Source organism: Hippocampus guttulatus, chromosome 10 (genome assembly GCF_054856545.1).
Source record: "Hippocampus guttulatus isolate MCC_2025c chromosome 10, RoL_Hgut_1.0, whole genome shotgun sequence".
In the NCBI taxonomy this organism is placed as follows: Eukaryota; Metazoa; Chordata; class Actinopteri; order Syngnathiformes; family Syngnathidae; genus Hippocampus; species Hippocampus guttulatus.
Window position 1 is genome coordinate 6,148,118 of NC_141270.1, and position 19,291 is coordinate 6,167,408.

The 19,291-nt window shown below is 42.9% G+C and overlaps 1 protein-coding gene across 2 annotated transcripts in view; it reads right to left on the minus strand.

Moving 5' to 3' along the window:
- Positions 1–5,056: 5,056 nt before the first annotated feature.
- The window catches only part of meis1b (Meis homeobox 1 b), an 88,548-nt gene continuing 74,313 nt past the window's right edge, over positions 5,057–19,291 (minus strand). For both annotated transcript variants that reach the window (XM_086121527.1, XM_086121528.1), the window contains 4 exons: positions 11,981–12,039; positions 10,246–10,335; positions 9,143–9,247; positions 5,057–5,529 (listed from right to left, as the gene is read on the minus strand). In XM_086121527.1, coding sequence (XP_085977653.1) covers positions 9,189–9,247; positions 10,246–10,335; positions 11,981–12,039 — 208 coding nt within the window. In that variant the 3' untranslated portion in view covers positions 5,057–5,529; positions 9,143–9,188. The remainder of the gene's footprint in view (positions 5,530–9,142; positions 9,248–10,245; positions 10,336–11,980; positions 12,040–19,291) is intronic.

Sequence of the window (19,291 nt, forward strand, 5' to 3'; positions counted from 1 at the left end):
TCCATCGATCCCGGCCGGCCTTGATGAGGTAACGCAATCACAAACATCAATAAGGAGCAGTGTGGGCCCATCATTATGCCGTGACGCTGATGAACGAGCCACCTCGCAAACGATCCCCCCCTCGCTCGGGCCCGAGGGGCTTCGGAGGGAAGGCACCGCTCGGGGTGTGTGTGTGTGGGGGGGGGGGGGCGCCCCAGCCATCGCCAAGGAGACAGATGACATCCAAAATGCCCCCCAACCCACGGCCTCCTTTGCCTTTTCTGGCCGGCTCCTTTTGTTTCAAAGGCAGCTGCCGCCCGCCTGACCTTTTGGCCAAAGAAAGATTTGCAAAACTTGCAGCATTCGCGCCGTGCTCACGCGTGGGAATCACTTTCGCATTGGCAAGCAGTGATTGGCACGAGCAACAAACACTCGCAAAACACATTTGGAGAAAAAGCTACATTGATGCTCTTTTGACCAAAAATAAAAAATAAAAAATCCTCCTGCAAGAGCACACCTGCAGTCACATGAGAGACACCCATGAACAAAGCTAGGAAACGTATTTTCTAATTGCATGTTGTACTGTTTATTTTCACTAATTGTTTTTAAGAGCAACTAACTTTTTGAGACAAACTTTGATTATTAAAAAAATAAAAAAATCTCTCTCTTTTATTGCTTAACTCACCCGATTATCAGCATCAAGCTCGTCGGATACGGGCTAATAATGTATTACAGTACATTTTTGCGCACCTCCGTTGCACGATATCATCTTATTTTAGGGGGCGCACGGTGGAGGCTGTGAATTTTGGTTGGAGCAGAGTGACGTCACACTTGCGAACTCCACCGAGTGCACTCGCGCGCCGCGGCGCGTGCACGCGCTTTCTTCTTCGTCGGCCTCTGCAATCGTCCCGTTCGATTCTTTTCTCGAGACTCAATGCCCGACCAGAAGTTTCTGACTCGTCCCAGCTGCCTCATGCATTCGTTTTTATCAACACCAGCCAAAAAGAATTTGAACTCGTGGCTAAATAAGAGGTAGAAGAACAACTGTCTGTTCCAGAATTTTGTCGTTTTTGTTGTAGACATAAAAAAGGAAAAGGGGGTGGCTGGTGATCAAACTATATTTTTTAAAGACGAGTTCTTTTTTGGGGGACGTAGGGCGGGAGTTGCATTCTTCATGATGTTTTTTTTTTCGAGAAAAAGTCGTTATAGTACAACGAAAGGCTGCGTTTTAAAACAATTGGAATATTTTATTAAACATAGAACATTTTTTTGAAGATTTTTTTTCAGGAGACTAAAAGTTGCATTGTTTTGTTTTTTGTTTTTTTTTTTAAACAAAATGTTCTTTTTCATTAGGATTTACATGATGTTTTTAGAGGAGATTTTGGGAGGTCTATTTTCAAGAAAAATTGAGATGAAGACAATCAATCTATTTTTTTTCCAGTCACGTTTTACGAAAAGCAACCTTTGAAAACGTGCAACGTTTTCCTCATGAAATCTTCCAAACAAGACAAATGATTGATATTCAAATTATTGTAAAAAAATAATAAATAATAATAATTGTGAGCGAGTTTGTTTTCCATTTTTTGTGCTTGAAATTTGCTTCACGTTTGGAATACTTTGTTCAGTTATTCCGGGCATTTTTCCGTCTAATGCAGTCTGTTTTATAAAGACGACGTTAGCTTTCTAAAAGGGATTATTATTTTTTTTTTTTTTTTGCCGTGTTTCAATTATATTGAGCAGGTGTACCTAATGAAGTGACCACGGGTTTTATCCGTGCCTTGCATCCATGCGCACGAAAGAAAAAGCGTGTTACAATAAAACACAGAAAAAAATCTGTTATTTGGCAGTAAAAAAGAAAAAAAATGGTGTCGTTCTTGTCTAAGTGTAAATGTCAAGCAGTAAGACGAATTTGAAAGGCGGAAGTCAATCACGCTGAAATGTAGGTCAGCACTGTGTGACGTATATATTGCTCTTATTTTTTAAAAGACACTATTAGCTCTCGTGAAAGATACTTCTTCGGTATTTTTAATTCAATTTTTTATGATGATTATTTGTGTCAATAAATAATGGGCCTGAGCCCAATTAAAAAAAATAAATGCTGTCTTATTGGCCAATAACATTGAACTATCATGAAAGATGTGAAAAAAATACGGTGCTATAAACATGAATATGAAATGAATTTTCAGCTCAATAAACAAGTATGAAATGCAACAAAAGATGAATTAGCAAGCAAGCTGATTCAAATCCCCTTTTCCTACATGTGATTTCGTATTTAATGAAGAATTTTACGATTTGTATTTGCCCTTTAATTCCATAACACATTACTACAAAGGGACACTTCTCATAATATCCTAGAAATGGCATCATTCTTCGAACGAGTGTTTTTTTAATTTGACCAACTTGTCATCCATGTGTGAGTTTCTCCTTCGCGCTGGAACAGTGCCGCGGTCTCCCTGTAGGGGGCGCTCCAACACGGCCTTTTCCCTTTGCTGTCTCCGTTGCTTGCAGGCCGCCTCAACAAGTTTCAAACTCCGAACACGACGTCGCCGATCTGTTCTTGGAACATTCAAAAGCAAATATGTCCACTCCAAACATCTGGAATGCGGAAGGACGTCCAAGTACTTGAAAGTGGCAGTAATGGCGCGTGGTGCCATAAGTTCAGCTTTAAGATCTAAAGAATATTTAGGATGGCTCCGATATTGGATTGGTAAAGCCAGACAAAGTTCTTTTTTTTTTTAAACAACACAAATGTTGAAAGTAAGTGTGTTTTGAAAGATGTTTTTTTTGAACACTGGAAAAAAAAGCACTAAGGTATATTATTGTTTATTTTTTGGGGAAAAATGTGGGGGATAAAGGGGCATTTTTAAGAAATTGTATGCCTCTAACATTGAAGAGTTTTTTCACAAAAGAAAAAAAAACATTTTTGATCTCAAGAATTATGTTTTCTAAACAAAACCCCCCACAAATTTCCAAACAAAAAAGCAGTCAACTTTCAAGTTTTTTTTCCTGATTAAAAAAAAATATTTGAAAACGAGTTCTACGTTTGTTTTAAGTGGTATTTTTCTTAGACATTGTTTTTGACATTTTTTGTTTTAAAGTCCTCCTTATTCAAAGATGATGGTATTACAAGAACAGTGATATTTTTTTGAGGAAAAATAAGTTTTTTTTTTCTAGAAAAAATAAGATGGGATAAGAATAGTCTGGATCGTTTTTCCCCAAAAATAAGTCTGTTTTTTTGGGCATATGAGGTGTGTGCTTTTCTTATTAAACTTAAGTTAGATTTTTTTTTCTGTTAAACTTTTTTTTTTTTTGGAGAAAAAAAGGTTGCAGTGACTCATTTTTCTTTTTAACGAAATGCAGTATTACAAGAAAAGCATCATATATTTGAGAGATAAATCTAATTTTCAACAAAAAAGTAGCCATCTTGGCCAAAATTCTTCATTCATTTCTTCTGAGGGTTCTTTTTCCCCCCCTCACAAAAACACTACTTATAAATCAGGGTATCACAAGGATAAAATTCGATTTTTCAAGCAATAACGTTTTTTTGCGTTTTCTTTCAAGAGTAGTTGCATTTTATAGAAAGAATGCGATATCTTGGAAGAAAATGTAACTCATCCTCGCAAGGGTCGCAGGTGTGCTGGATCCAGGGGCGGGCCTATGTGATGGCCCAAGGTGGCCATGGCCACCCCTGGTGATACTCTGGCCACCCAAGGGGGACATTTTCATATCTGTGATTTTTCTGCCATTTTGGCTGGATTATTCTTACACCCCTAGATGTTCTGGCACAAGTTATTTCTATTGACTACATATAAAATATAAATACGCAATTGATCTGAATGGAAACTCTAAAACAGGGGTCTCAAACGGCGGTCCTCGAGGGCCGCGATCCTGCAAGTTTTAGATGTTTCCCCTCCTCCAACGAACCTGATTAAAAAAAAAATCAATAAAACTAATAAAAAAGCAACATTTATAATTATGAAGAATTGTTGTGATTTTTTGATATGACTCGAATGAACGAGCCGTTGATTGCAGTTACAAAACGGCATCAGCCATTGGTGACAATAAATCACTGTAACTAGCTTGTTAGCTGGCAAATCAGTGCCTGAGTTTGACATAGAAGATGAGTACGCAAAAGCAAAGCCACAACAAAAATCATCTGGTCAATTAAATTTCATGAAATCCTGACTATGGATGCGATGATGACGAATGACGGACACACAAATGGCCACCCCTTATTGAGGTGTCACCTTGGCCATCGCAGGGCTCACTTAGGTAAAAAAACTATTCAGATTAATACCTACAGAGCCACACGTATAAATACACACACACACACGCACACACGCACACACACACACTTATAGGCGACGCAGTTAGCATGTCGAGCTAACAGCACAGAGTCAAGGGCTCGAATCTAGGCTCCGAATTCCTGCGTGGAGTTTACATGCTCTCCCCGTGCCTGCGTGGCTTTTCTCTGGGTACTCCGGTTCCCTCCCACATTCCAAAAACACGAATGGTAGGTTCATTAGACATTCTCTATTGTTCCTGAGTGTGATTGTGAGTGTGAACGATTGTTGTTGTAAGTACCCTGAATGGTTGTACGTCTGTATGGACCCTGCGATTGGCTGGCGACCACTTTAGGGTGTTGACACCCGCCTACTGCTTGAAGACACCTGGTATAGGCTCAAGCACGCCTGCGACCCTCGCGAGGATGAGTGATTCCGATTTTTATAGATATATGCATAGCTAATCGTTTCAAGATACTTATCGTCTCTTTTTGAGGGACGTAGGCCCCTAATAGTTATCCACATGCGTGTATGTTTAAAGAATGGAAGGGGGAGGAAAAAACAAATAATTGAGGCTTTTTTTTTTTTTTTTTACAAAAAAAACTCTATTAGAAACAACATAATATGCAGAACAATACAATAGCATTTACAATAGTTGTTGTGAGAGTCCAGCATTTTTCGACACCGCTTGACAGTGTACTTCCTCTTTCGCTTGCTTCCCAAACAACGGGCTCCATATACTTTTCTTTTTTATACCTTTTGTATCTTTCCCTTGGCCGCATTTCTCTGAATTGTTTTCTTTTTGTCCTTTTTTTTTTTTTTTTTTGAGCTGGGCACCTTCTTTTTGGGGTTTCTTAAGTGCCCTGTCAGCTTTAGAGACATTGGCTTGTCCTCGCGCTGATATCCCGCCGCCGTCGTCTTGCTCGTCCATCAAAGAGTTTTTTTTTTTTTTCGAGGAACGCCACAGGAAGTTTCAATAGAGCCTTGGAAGTGTGATCGAAGGGCGGCGCCAACAAAATGGGGCGGGTGGTCAAGGTGATCTTTTTGGAGTTTGGGGAGATGGGAAAGGGGACGGCGGGGGGCCAGGAGGGGGCGGGCACCTCTTGGAACCTCGAAGGGGGGCCGGGTGATAATAAACAAGTGGAAGGGGTGTCGGAAGTGCGCAGGAAGGAAGATGGGCGGCGTTGCGGTCGGGACGGAGGGCATCCCCGTAAATCCGTTCAGATGCCCCCGTGTGGCAGGGGACCTCCTGCTGTGCCCTGCGGTCCTGAACACACACAGAAAAGAGAGGGTTAATCATGAAATTCAATGCTAAAGCTAATGGTAACAAGAAGCAGATTGTAAATGAGTTGAAAGTCACATTAGAGTGTTTGTTTGGATGGTAAAGTCAAATGAGGATATCAGAGCGGGCTGGCTCCATTTCGCGCCAGTGATTTCAAGTTTGACGCCAGCCACAACAAGTTTTGTGCAATCGTGATCCAAGTTCAAACAGTCTGCAAATCTGTCAAGAAAGATGATATCATTGACTCACACTATTTTTTATTTTCTTTTTGCCTTTGAGCCATTCATTTTCATTGATTTGCCTTTGAGCTATTCATTTCTTCACTTTATTATTATTATTTTTTAAAAATATGGAGTGAGACCACTCTAGTTCTCAGTACATTTTTTGGCAATGCTTTTTTTCCCCTTCCTGGAACAAAGAAAATAATTGACAAGAGCAGATCCAGTGGTGTCAAATAATTTTTTTGTCTCAGGTCAAGTTTGTAGTGCTGGCTCCGAGGGCCGTTACAACGATAAAACCTAAAAGATTATTTAATTGTTTCATTATATTATTACATATAGAATAAATAAATAAATAAAATAATATACTGTGGTAAGTCAGATTTTTTTTGGGGGGGGGGGTGGATTTGGACTTTTTTCATACATTTTTTTTCAATTAAAAAAGTCATTTTCTTCATATGAAAATGTTTTTGTATTGTATGTCATTTTTAAAGGTATTTTTCCCATTGGAAAAAAAAGTTGTATTTTATTGAGAGAAATTATGTATTTAAAAAGTACTGGTTTCATTACATTTTTAAGAATACAGTTTCATTACAAAAAAGTTGTATTTTTCCCGATAATGGCAGTATTTTTGTTGTGTTTGTTGTGTGAAAGTTTCCTTGTGTTGTAAAAAGCCTTGGCCGCGCTGCAGTGTGCTGAATTGGTATTGTGGTCAAAATATGGCAGCGCTTATTGTATTTGTGGCCTTTTTTTTTTTAAATAGCTTTGAAAGTCGGATTTAAGGATGACGTGACATACTTCAGACTAATGAAGGCCTCACGCTTTGGAAAATTCCATGTAAGACCGCTTCCTTGATCCTCAAACATCACCTGCAGTGCCAAAGCCGAGCATGTAAACGTGGCACTAAAAGAAAAATCCATATTTTGCACGCTTAACAAGAACGCGCTGACTGCAAGAGTCGATGCGTGCGAAGTCAATGTACGTCGAGTCCCAATAAAGAGCTGCAAGGAGCACAAATTGCTAATAAGGTTTTCCACTAATAAGCCAATCGATGCGCGGAGCTTGAAGGCTTCCCGTGTTGGAGTCCGCAGGGGTCGAAACGACGGGGACGAGCATTCATGTGGACAATAAGTGTGTGTGTGTGGGGGGCGGGGGGGCCGGGGGGGGCAGTCTCCAGGAACCCCATCGTTAACAGTAAAAGTTCAAAAAGGGAAGTTCATGGCAGGGAGGCGGGGGCGCGCTTCAACCCCTCGGCCCAGGGTTAACAAATTCGCTCTTAATGATCGGAGCCAGGATTGGGGCACAAAAGCATCTCTAGCCGAGGTGGGGACCGACATTGGGGGGGCTTCACGGGCACAGCTACCTCTACCCAGTCACGGCATACACACTTGGGGAAGCGCTCAGTTGGGGGGGGGGGGCATATAGTGGCCCCGAAGCAAGGCAGACATTCGCTAAATGCTATGAAAAAGGATATTTAGGATGGGTATGAACATTTATCGAAAACAATTTTAAGAATACAAAAATAAAATTCTAATAGTGGTTTTACATAAAAAGCTTTATTGGCTTTGTGGACTTTTTTTTCTTTTTCTTTGCAGCTTGGGAAAGGAGTACGTGCGTTTTTTTTTAAAATCGTCTGTTTGAAATTTTTAGCAAGCATCCGTGGCTCATATTTTACATCATGAAAAACTTGAAATTTGGATTTGGATCCGGCGATGGGGGTTTGGGGGCGGGGGGGGGGGGGTGTCTTTGGCGAGAGCAAACGGGGCCAAAGGTGACTTGCAAGTCACCTCGACGGCATTCAAAGCGTGAGTGTGGGAGGGGGGGGGTCTGTCTTCTGCTTGGCTTGGCCGACTTTATGCATGCTGACAGGTGTATTGTTTCACAAGGGGGGGGGCAACTGGAACGTCACAAAGCAACACTAATTGGCTCGAATGCGCCAATGACGACCACGATGAACAAGAAGCTGAAGAAGCTCATGAAAAATGCTTCGGATACAAAATGAATCTTTTTTGGAACCCCCCCCCCCCCCCAATCATCATCCGCTATTAATTTAATTGCTCACAAAAGACTTTCATCCTTTAATTGACCTAGAAAAGATGCCACCAATACAAGCTGATGAAGCTGTAAGCCCCCCCCCCCTCCTTCTTTCTTCCCTCCCTTTGGTCCGTTCCATCTTTCCCTCCTCCTCCTCCTCCCCGGCTCCCTCCCCGTCTCCCTCCCCGTTTCTTGCTCGTCTTGGCTGGGCCAGGATTCCTCTGGTGGCCCAATTACGGGATTGAGCAGGCAAATTGAGGCTGTTTAAAGCGACGTCTGCTGGGAAGGCGAGCAGCTGCTTCCGGGGACGAGGAGAGAGAGCGGCTACTTGGGCACGCCCAACACATACATATACACACACGCACGCAATCACACACACAATATAGCTAGTGCTTCCGTAACTACATTTCCTCACGATGAGATGCTTTGTTTTTTTGTTTTAATAGCGCCACACTCCGCGTAGGGGGTTAATGGCGTCCATTTCGGTAAACTGAATAAGTCAAATCCATTGGTCACACCTCTGTTGACGGCATATTTAATTTGGATCGAGTCAATTAGGCCCTGCTAAGCTCCATAGCCTGCTGGCTACCTCCTCCTCCTCCATTTTTTTTTTTTTTTTTTGCACTAGTTTGCGTTCCCTCTTCCTGTGCCAGCAGTAATCCTATTACCGCACACACACACACTTACACACACACACACACGTATGGGGGTATACATCGGCGCGCACACGCGCAAACATTTTATCCGTGTTTTCATTTGGCAGACGCTCACGTGCGCACTTTCTAAACACCAGACACTTGCCATACACTGTACGGTATGTTCCGGAATGACGTGGGAGTCCATTTGGCCTTGGGATGAGCGAGGGAGGGAAGGATGGAGATGGAAAAGGGAGTAAGAGAAAATGAGAGTGACGAGAAAAAAAAAAACGGTGAGAAACTGACCTACTGAGAAGTACTACAAAGTGAGGGGAGGTTAGGCAGAGGGGCCTTAAAGGGGAAGTCAAGTCAAATATTTTCTTTACAGTAATATGTTCTATGCGCTCCCCACTAGTCTAAACAACACAGAACGCAATATTCTGATTAATATTGCCTTCATGGACTAGGAATTAAGGAGCAAAATCCAGCAGTTTTTAATGATTCTGAGGGGGCGGCCATGTTGCCACTTGTTGACGAAAAATGAAATCACGATTACTCAGGGCTCAGGTGAAATGAGCCCTGAAGCACTTTGACGTCATTTGCAGTCGACAGCAATCAACCAAAATGGCCGCGCAGATATGTATTTGAATAAAATCTATGCCCAAACTGCAAAGAATGAAAACTCATGCGAGTATAAGACTGCAGACTTACGTTCGCCTCGCTGTTGCGATTGGTCGGCCCCGGCGTGGGGGCGGGGCTACATGTAGTGCCACTGACCTTCCATGCCCATGTTCATACCCATGCCGCCCATTGGTCCTGAGGAACACCACATTCAAATCAGTCAATAGTGAAAAAAATAAACAAGCAAAATAAAAAAATTAAAATAGTTGCTATGCTATGACCTCTTGCTACACCTCTTCATACAGCGATGATGCTTGTCGAACATACGCTAACAATACACTACTATGCTGCGCTACGACAGAATGATGTTTCGTTGCGATGTCTTGCTATGACATCGTACACTATTTCACGCAACACTCATTCTGAATAGTGTTGCGCTATGACGTCATGCTACAACACCAGGCTATGATTTTATGCTACGACAAAAATACGCTTCAATGTTTACATTACATCATGAAAAATGTCATGATACGGCGTCGCGGTACGACGATATGCTACGTCGTCATACTACATCACGATACGGCGTAGCGCTACGATGCCACGCATTAGGACGTTGTATGACAAAATCACGCGACGATGTTGTGCTACCACAACACGCTACAATGCTGCCGTATTCACTTACGACGTCGCATATGACATACGGTCATGATGATTTCATGTTCCCGTTGTCATCCCAAAGAACGTTGCTTTACTTGGCCACACTACGAGGTCATGCTAGAACGCCATGCTACGATGTCATGCTACTGTGCTAAGCTACAACCTTGTGCTGCGACGTCTTGCTAGGACCTCATGTGCTACGAAATGACAAGAGGACGTAGCGCACTTCATCACGCTACAGCTCGGGACCTCGTCAAGCTAATTACACCGTTGACGGAGCTTGCGCAGCGCAACGCCACAATGTCACACGATAATGTCGCGCGATTAACGCACCGGATGGCGTCGCCTCCCGCTGACTGCCCATGCCGTGATATCACAATATGACGCCATGCTATGATGTCATGCTATGACATTTTTGTAGCTGAAGCAGCTAGCCACATCAAGAAGCTGTCATCCGCATTTCGCATACGATGCACGATGGCAGGTGAACGGCGAAAGAAAGACGACCCAAAAAATTTTTTTTTAAAAAGCCTCACCAGGTGGTCTGATTCCCATGTGCTGCTGGCCGTCCATGACGAAGCCCCCCATCGGCTGGCCATCTGGATTATACGGAGCTCCTTGACTTACTGTGTGTACATATGGAGGAGATATCGAAGGGGAGAGAGAAGGGGGCGGGGGAGGGAAAAGGGGGCGGCGGTAAAGCGGGGTGGTCAATTAGCGCTTGTAATTAAGGCTCAGTGGCCGGAGCAGGATCATCTGTCGACCGCTGCACGCACGAGCAGGAGCAGGAGCACCCGTTGTCTTGTAACGGACTTTTTACACCGCTAAGCTCCTGGTGGGCTTTAATGCTTTAATGAGGTTTGAATGGCACGCACACAGACACACACACACACACGTTTTACGCACTCCATTAAAAAAAATCAACATATCTATAGATAGACGCAATAGTTCATTAAAAGACTTTGTGGACAGCGTGTGCATTAGCAGTCGGTATCAATTAGTTCCAGTCTGCAGGACGCAGGCAGACATGAGCAATCGCTAGAGGAGAATGCATACATTGATTCCCATCAAAGGAAATAATGGAATCAAGTTTTGGTTGACTCTTGAGGTTTATTTTCCCGCATGATTCACTTTGTCGACCAGCAAACCTCCAAACAAGTTCCAACAGGTGTTTTTTGTGTTTTAGGATTGCAGTCCGTGCCCTCGTTTTGCCAGGTTTCCCAACCAGGTCCCGGCAGGTGTTGTTTTTGTTGTCTTGCTGTTTATGCTGTTTTCAACATGTTTTTTTTCTCTCTTTTTGCTTTCTCTGCACGCTTTTCCTACACTCTGTTGTCGCTGGTTCTGTAACCAGGTTCGAACAACATGGCGTGGTTTTTCTGTGACAAGCTTTGGCTATCTTTTCTCCATCATTTCCAGGTTCCCAAAGGTTCCAACATGTGGTTTTGTTGAAGTCTTCCCTTTTTCGTTTTTGGGCTTTTTCTTTTTAGTTTATTCTCAATTCCTCCAAAACCGGTTCCAGTAGTTGTTTTTGTTGTCTTTTGTAAAAATGTTTTTTCTTTTTGCGCTCTCTTTTTGGTCTCCGTTCCAACAGGTGTTGCAGATATTTATATCTTTTTTCCCCCCACTGTTTTATCTCCAGGTTCCAACAGGGTGTTGTTGTTGTCGGTAGCTTTTTTTTTTGTACTCTTTCTTCTTGTTGGCATTCCAAATGAGCTATTGAAATGCAACAGGATGATTTTATTTTACATACTTTTTTTTTTTTTTTTAGTTTATGGCGCTCATTGATTTCCAAAGACTATTTTTTTTTGCTTGGACGTTGACTTTCAATGTAAACAGCCGGTGAGAGAACACAATGTGTGCATGTCGTAAATCGGGGGGTGGGGGGGGGGGGTCCTGCACGGACTCGAGGGCGCTCGGCGAATCAAGTGCAACCCGAGAACGCTTGGCCCATTGTGACGCCCTCATAGAAATCCACTTAGCTCCCACTGAGGCCGTTAGTGGGTCAACTGGAGCAGAAGCAAGATCTCGCCCCCTCTGGATGCCTTTGAACTTTACTGCGGCCCCTAATACCACCCTGACCTTTCACCCCTATTACAGGTAATAAAGTTTACAGCAGCCCAAACTAAGCTGTGTAAAAGGGGAGGGAGGGGGGGGCGGTATAACCTCTCCCTGAAACGGCCACAAATGGGGACAAGATGGCAGGGGGAGTTGCGGAAAGGAGTTCTGGAGCCAAAAAGCCAAACAACTTGTTGGATACATGAAAAGACTTGCCTGCGCGGTTCGACTGGTCGATCATGGGTTGCACTATTCTCCTCCTGGCGTTGATGAACCTGGAGGAGGACGAGGATGAGGAGGAGGAGGAGTGGAAAGAGAGAGAAAACAAGATTAAAAGAGCTGCTCGGGCGGCCTTGGAAAGCTTGTAGCTTCAGATGAAAACACACAGTGCGATGTAAGTAAAAGATAAAGTCAAAATTGGAACCACGGAAAAACTTTTTACAATAGACAGTTTGTAACAATGGAAATCCATGAAAAAAAAAAGCCTGTCAAGCAATGAGTCAGGTGGCGCTGTCATTCCTAACCGCTGGGGAGCATGTGCGGGGGGGGATGGCAAAACAACAAAGACACATTTAGCAAAGGGGGAATCGAACCAATGGACTGATAGTGAAGTGGGGTTAATCCGGAGTCAAGGAAGGCCACTCGCTAAAAGACATCTGATGTCCTCCCAGCCACTCAGGAAAGAACTTCAGTCATCATAATGATCAAATTAGTAGCAACTATCATGGAAGAAAATGATTTTAAAATATCATATTTGATGTCGATTTTTTTTTTTAAATCAAGTTTTATTTGATTTTTGAATTGCAGTAAAAGTGTAACGGCCCAAAGAATTTCTGTAAATTGTCCATCGTTTTAAATCATTATTGACAAACAGGAAGAGATATAAAATAAAACAACAAATAAATCATATTAAACAATGTCATTTGAAAAGGGTTTTAATATTACAATATTATATACTAGCGTATATGTCGCACAATACTATAAATGTCAAAAAGTGAATTAAAAAAAAATGAATATAAAAACACATTTTAGGCAACTTCAGTGAACTTCTATACATGCGGACAAAAAGACAACAAATATGGAAAATTCATGTTGATTTCCAAAATACATCCGATGACAAAGAAACTGTGACTGCCGTCGAATCATCCGTTAAAAATATATCCTTTAACCGAGAGCAAAAGCATTCTCACTGCGCCTCTCTCACACACACACACACACACACACACACTGACCTGCCGTGACCTAACCCCTGGTGAATCGACCCTTTGACCAGTGCAATGACCCCCGAGGAGCGCGAGGCCTCTCGGGGATTTGGGGACTTGATTTATGTGTTCCTGCTGTTGCCCCCACCGGACTCTTGCATTTGACGTCTTGTAAGGGGAGCATTAGCCAAAAGTAAAAGAAACAAAAGTCCCCCCCCTCCCAACCACCCCCAGCATTTCAAGGGCCACCCCCCCCCCCCCCCCCCAGCACAGAAGAAGGAGAAGAGCAAAACAAAAGGGACACGTTTGACCCCCTCATTGCTTGAAGGGACGTGTACTCCTTTTGGATACAAAGTGCTGGCAAATTCACAGAAAAAAAATAAACAAACACGAGATGTGTAATGAATTCAAATTAAAAATGAAAAAATGAAGCGCCATACCACCAAATAAGAAAGAATAACTTTGTACAAACCTGTTCTTTGAGTTACTGATTTGCGATATTGGCGTTTTGTGTTTTATGGCGAGTCATCCAAATTGGCGGCCATGTTTCACAACAAATTTTGGCAATTTAGTCTCGCCCGTGCGTCGAGTACACATGGTTCAAATTTGGTGGCAAGCTGAAAACTATTTTGTTTGTCTTTGACCGCTTGAAAGCATGAAATGACAGCTCGAAGCCAAAATGCCAGACTTTGTGTCTTTTCGTGCAGCAATTTCATGCTGTTAAATTGGAATTGTGGACAGAAGTTTCCAAATATTTAGGTAGGAAAAGTTTTTTTTTTTTTTTGAAGAACTCCAGGAAATGATCCAAACCGTCTGCTTTAAAACAAAATGGCCGATTTCCCATGTGGTGGTAGAAATATCTAGTTTAGACTATTTTTGCTGGTTTACTAATGATTGGTCTACCAAATTTCATGTTGCCAAGTTAAACTGGCTTCGGGGGTTGAATTTTCACAATATTCTACGAGGAAAGGAATGAAACAAAACCGCAAGAATTCATTTGTCTTTTTGGACATCACTTTTTTTTTTTTTGTAGCTCTACTCAAGATAAACATACCTATCAAATTTCATGTAGTTACATGCAACTGGCTTCTGGGGCTGAATTTTTAAAAAATTGGGTACGAAAAGTTTGCCTTCGAAGGACTGCAGAAAATGATCGGAAACGGCTGCTTCAAATCAAACTGGTAGACTTCCTGTGTCTTTTTGACACTTGTTTGTTTTTGGTGGGTCTACTTATGATAGACAATGTCACGTTGCTTTATGAAACTCGCTTTGATGGCTGGTGTTTTCAAAGACTTGTTTTGCAACTTTGCTGGAATCAAAAGTGGGGAATTCTGTGTCTGTTTTTGGGGGGGTGTGAGGACAGCAAGGGAGGAATGCGAGAATGTACCGACATGGCAGAGCACCATCAAATGAGGGAACGTCTGGAGTTTTATCACCAACACCCTCCCTCCCTCCCCTTCCCCATCCATCCCTTCCACCAGCCCTCCCTGGCGGGGGCCCGTTTCGCTGGGGGAGATATGGGAGAGTCGAGGAGCATTCCTCTAACTCCTCTCCTCTGCGGGCCCTTTACAGAAGGTCACCCGAGGGCCAGCGCTGACTAACTGTTGACCTCCACTCCCTCGCTACCACCCCCCCAAAGACCCCTCCCATATATATATATATATACATATATATATTTGAAAGCCTCCTTTTTAATATTCTTCCCCGCTGCACATCCACAAACATGGTGATGCAAGACGGAGGAATTTTTGGCAAGGCGCATTTCTTAGAAAGCCAAGTGTTTGTTCGTAGTAGACTGTGACAGCCGCATCCAAAACGAGAGAAAAAGTGAATCATTTTCGGAGAACAACATTTCTAGTGTGCGCATATTACTCCATCAAAGTACTGCCTCGTTTTGGAGAGCAATGAAAATGGCATTCATGATGTTGCATTTTCCTCGCAAGGATGACAAATACAGAAAAATGGCCTCTTTTTAGAGTGCACTTTACCAATGATACCGTTAGTATTTTGATATTTGAGCAATGATGCTGATATCGTCACAATATTTTGGATTGCAATGTTTTTACATGCGACACTCATGATACTCATTGGATTATGATTCCATCACGATACCTTGTCAACAATATCAGTAGCCTTTTTTTGATACTTTGTCAAAACTGTTGATATCATCACCCGATTCTGTTTGCAATTCAAAAAGTCACAATACTTTCCATTGAATAGTGATAATATTCACTATACTCTACCAACGATACAGATGACATTACCATGCTAATGATACCAATATTACGATACTGTTAGTATTACAATACTTCAACTCCAATACCAATAGCATCATGATGGTTTTCCAATAATTTAAAAAGTACTCCGATAGGTTGCCTACGATACCGAGAGCATTCTGATCCATTGCCACCATTTCCAAGAAGCATCATGATATTTCACCAATGAAAGCATAAGTATCAAAATACGGGGTCTCGAATATTGATAGTGTCATAATATATCAGACTTTTTTGAAGTGCGCACTCGAACTACTGTACATACAAAACTCTGTAGAAAAAACGCCTCGTTTCAGAGTGGACCGTTACGTCTCCTTCACCACCCTCCCCCACGCACCCCCCTTTCATGTATTTACTTCCTCGGCCTGTTTTATCACTCCTTATCATGCCTCCTTTCTCTGGTGGAAAGTGGCGGTCCAGTTTCAACACATACTGGACAACATCACCCCCCCCCCCCCCCACACACACACCCCTTCACCCCATCTCTCTCCCGCCACCAGCTTCCTGTCCCCGATGTGCCCGTATCTGAGGCCAGATGCACCATGGGGCCTGGAACATAGGAGAAAATGCCTCTCATAATAGCAGCCGGGGGAACAAGAGGCAGAATGGAAAGAAGGAGAAGGGAGGTGCGGGGAGGGGGAAAGAAAGTAGACGCTCTCACTGCGAGCGTTAACAAGCTGAGCCGAATGAGAAGACGAGGAGTAAACGGCGAGCTCCTCTTCACCTTCGCACGACCCCCCAAGCCACCATACATGCCCAGTGTTTATGGCCTCCCCCAAGGCAACACAATGAGGCTCACTATTCAAGCGCGACCACAATAGTCAGGCTATTTTGGCCCAAAACGGGGCAAGAGAAGTGTCATATACGAGGTGACCCCAAATAAAAAATGTACTCCCGTAGCCTCGTCGTGGGAGCCAAGCGCCTGGGCGTTTGGAGTCCCAGCAGGGGCACACACACACACACACACACACACACACACACACACACATACACACATGCCGTCCATGTGTTGCGCCACAACTGAGGACGCCATGCGGTCTTTGTTGATGCGCCTCCAGAGTACGGAGGCCTTCAAAGTGTGTACAACTTGGAGGAGGACCAATATTTTCGGGGTGACGAGGGTGGAAATAGGCCTCAAAGCTGTGTTTTCAGGCACACACGTCAGCGTAGCCCCACAAGTGCCTTTCGCCATTTTTCTTTGGCTTTCTGATGCCGCAGCAGGGTGGAAAACCCAAAAAATAAAGTCTACAGGCTGTTTCATATGACCTGCAGTTTATTATATAACAACCACATAACTTTGCTTTAAAGTCTGCTAGCTTAATGTTAATGCATACCGCAGGGGTGCCAAACCCGTCGATCGCGATCGACGGGTCGCCCCCGGACTGGTTTTCTATTTTTGTGTAAGCACCCTCAGCATCCTATCAGTTTCAATTTCACCCAAAAGTATTTTAGAAATAAAATAAACTTTAAAAAAATATATTATTCAAAGTTTGTTTCATTTGAAAATCACCGATGGCACTGGCAAAGAATGGGAATCTGGAGCGCCGTGAGAAGCATTTTAAAACGGTACATGTACGTACGATAGTTTCTGCACTCAGCACGCTGCAAAACACTTTACGCGATGGATATTTGAACACAAGCAGCTGAGCAACACGCATAGACATGCAGCAATACTCAGGCATATGTTCTTTATCCTCTTTGAAGAGCGATAAAGAGCTGAGACGGCTTCAGGTCGACTCGCATACTTGTATTATACGTCAGCACAAGGAGCAGCACAGTGTCCATAGAAATGAAGCAAAGAATATTTGAAATGGTCATTTATTTACATTCTATTTAATGCCACGACTAAATGTTTTTTTTTCCAATAAAGCACAATAATATAGCATAATAATATTGAGAATAATGCTATTTTTCTAAGTAAACATTTCCATCTACTCATATTACTTTTAGTTTGCAGTCTCTCTCTTTTTTTTTTGTATTTAAATGGCTTACCATTATTTCCCCAGCGGGGGGTGGGGGGGGGATTACATTGGAATTTAAACAAATCAGATTGTGTTTGACTTTTGCAGCGATTTCTCGTGTCTGGTCTGAAAAGAGACTGGAACCGAGTGTGACTGCCAAGCTAATGGCCTATTCTCATTACATCACACACATGTTCTATACACACACGCAAGCGCACAGGTGTACGTGCGGCGCACGTGAAATGGCCAATTAAAAGCAAGAAATTGTCTTTTTCATCAGCTGCCTCGGTGGTGTGACCGATTGCGAAGTAATTTAATAATGAGCTGGTGGAAAGATGCAGATTGGAGATACAAAAGGTTACGTGGCAAGCTCGCTCATTTCAATTCACCAGACACGCACACACCCTAACACACACATACACACACACAGAGCCCATCCATCCATCCATCCATCCATCCATTTTCCACCGCACACACACACACACACACAGAGCCCACTAGCAATATTATTTTAGGAGATAGCTACACACAAACACATACACACACACACAGGCTGAGCAGGACTTATTTGGCCTATTTGGGCACCCGCCAACAGAGGTGCACGATGCATATTCAAAATCTCGGAGAGCTGGAAATAACTGGTGGCCACCACGCACACGCTCCCGCCGGCTGCCACTCAAGGTGATTTAAGAGAGCGAAAAGGAGAAGGCGAGGACTCGGCATCGGCGCTTATCGTCGACTTGTCAGTGCGTGGATGACATCCATTGTTTGCTCCTCAAACCACAATTAACGCCTCGCCCACATGTGCTTCCTGCTCACACACACACACACACGCACACACACACACACACGCACACACACATTGTACATGCAAAGTCACAGTAAAATGGTTAAACTTTGACCGGGGGAAAAAAAGAGATGATTTATTAGCATAATAGCACTTGCGCATGATGGGATTTAGTAGCATCGTGTTGAAATATACACGTGCACACACAGAGTAAAGAAAGTAGCCAGTCTGTCACACTCATGGACAAATATGAATTGACAGCAAGACAAGGGTTTCGTTTGCACTTGGGCATAACATAAAATCACTATCAGGGCGGGAAACCGAACATAACAAGGTCAACAAAAAGTTCACGTTCTTTTCTTAAGGAACAATAAAGCAGGCACATGGCTATGCGATACCGCGATAGTTCAAAGTATCACGATATTGTGACCATGATACTTGACATCCATGCACTTTTTTGCCACCAATATTATCATGATCGATTGCCACAGAATCAACATTGTCACTCTTAAAATACTGATATAGTTTTGTGATACTTTGCCACCGATTCAAAACACATCTGGTGCTGGTAGTATCACGATACTTTACTTATGATACAGATAGTATCGCGATACTTACACAGATAGTTTTGTGCTACTTTGCACAAAAGCTATCGCAATACTTTGCCGACGACCGACAGGAACATCGTACTTTGACGATGCAGAGAACATCACAATATCTTGATACTATCACAATACCGTAAAACTGATAGCATCATGATGCTTTCTACCGAAACGATAACATTGAGATACTTTCCCAACAAAACCAATAGCATCATCATATATTCAAAGATTGAGAACTTTGCACCAATAGTACCGTGATACTTTGCCTATGATAGACAGCAAAATGGAACTTTACTAAAGATTGAGTAGAATAAAAATACTTTTGCCACTGAGACCACTACTCATCACAAATGCAGATAAGATACTTTGCACCAATACCGATAGTCTTGCCAGTGATACAACAGCATCATGAATGATACATTGCAACCGACACCGAAAGCATCACAATCCTTTTATGATACCAGTAGTATCACGATACTGTGATACGGATAGTATCGCAATCATTTGGAACTGTAGCGATCGACTGAGGATAAGTTGTCTACATACCAGTTGTAACAGAACACTTTGTCAACAATGGTACACAAGAACATGACAAGGGCACAACAATAACAAGAACAAGACACACACGCGCGCGCTTACACACACACGCGCGCGCGCTTACACACACACAAACACACACACGCACGCACGCGCGCAGTCAAA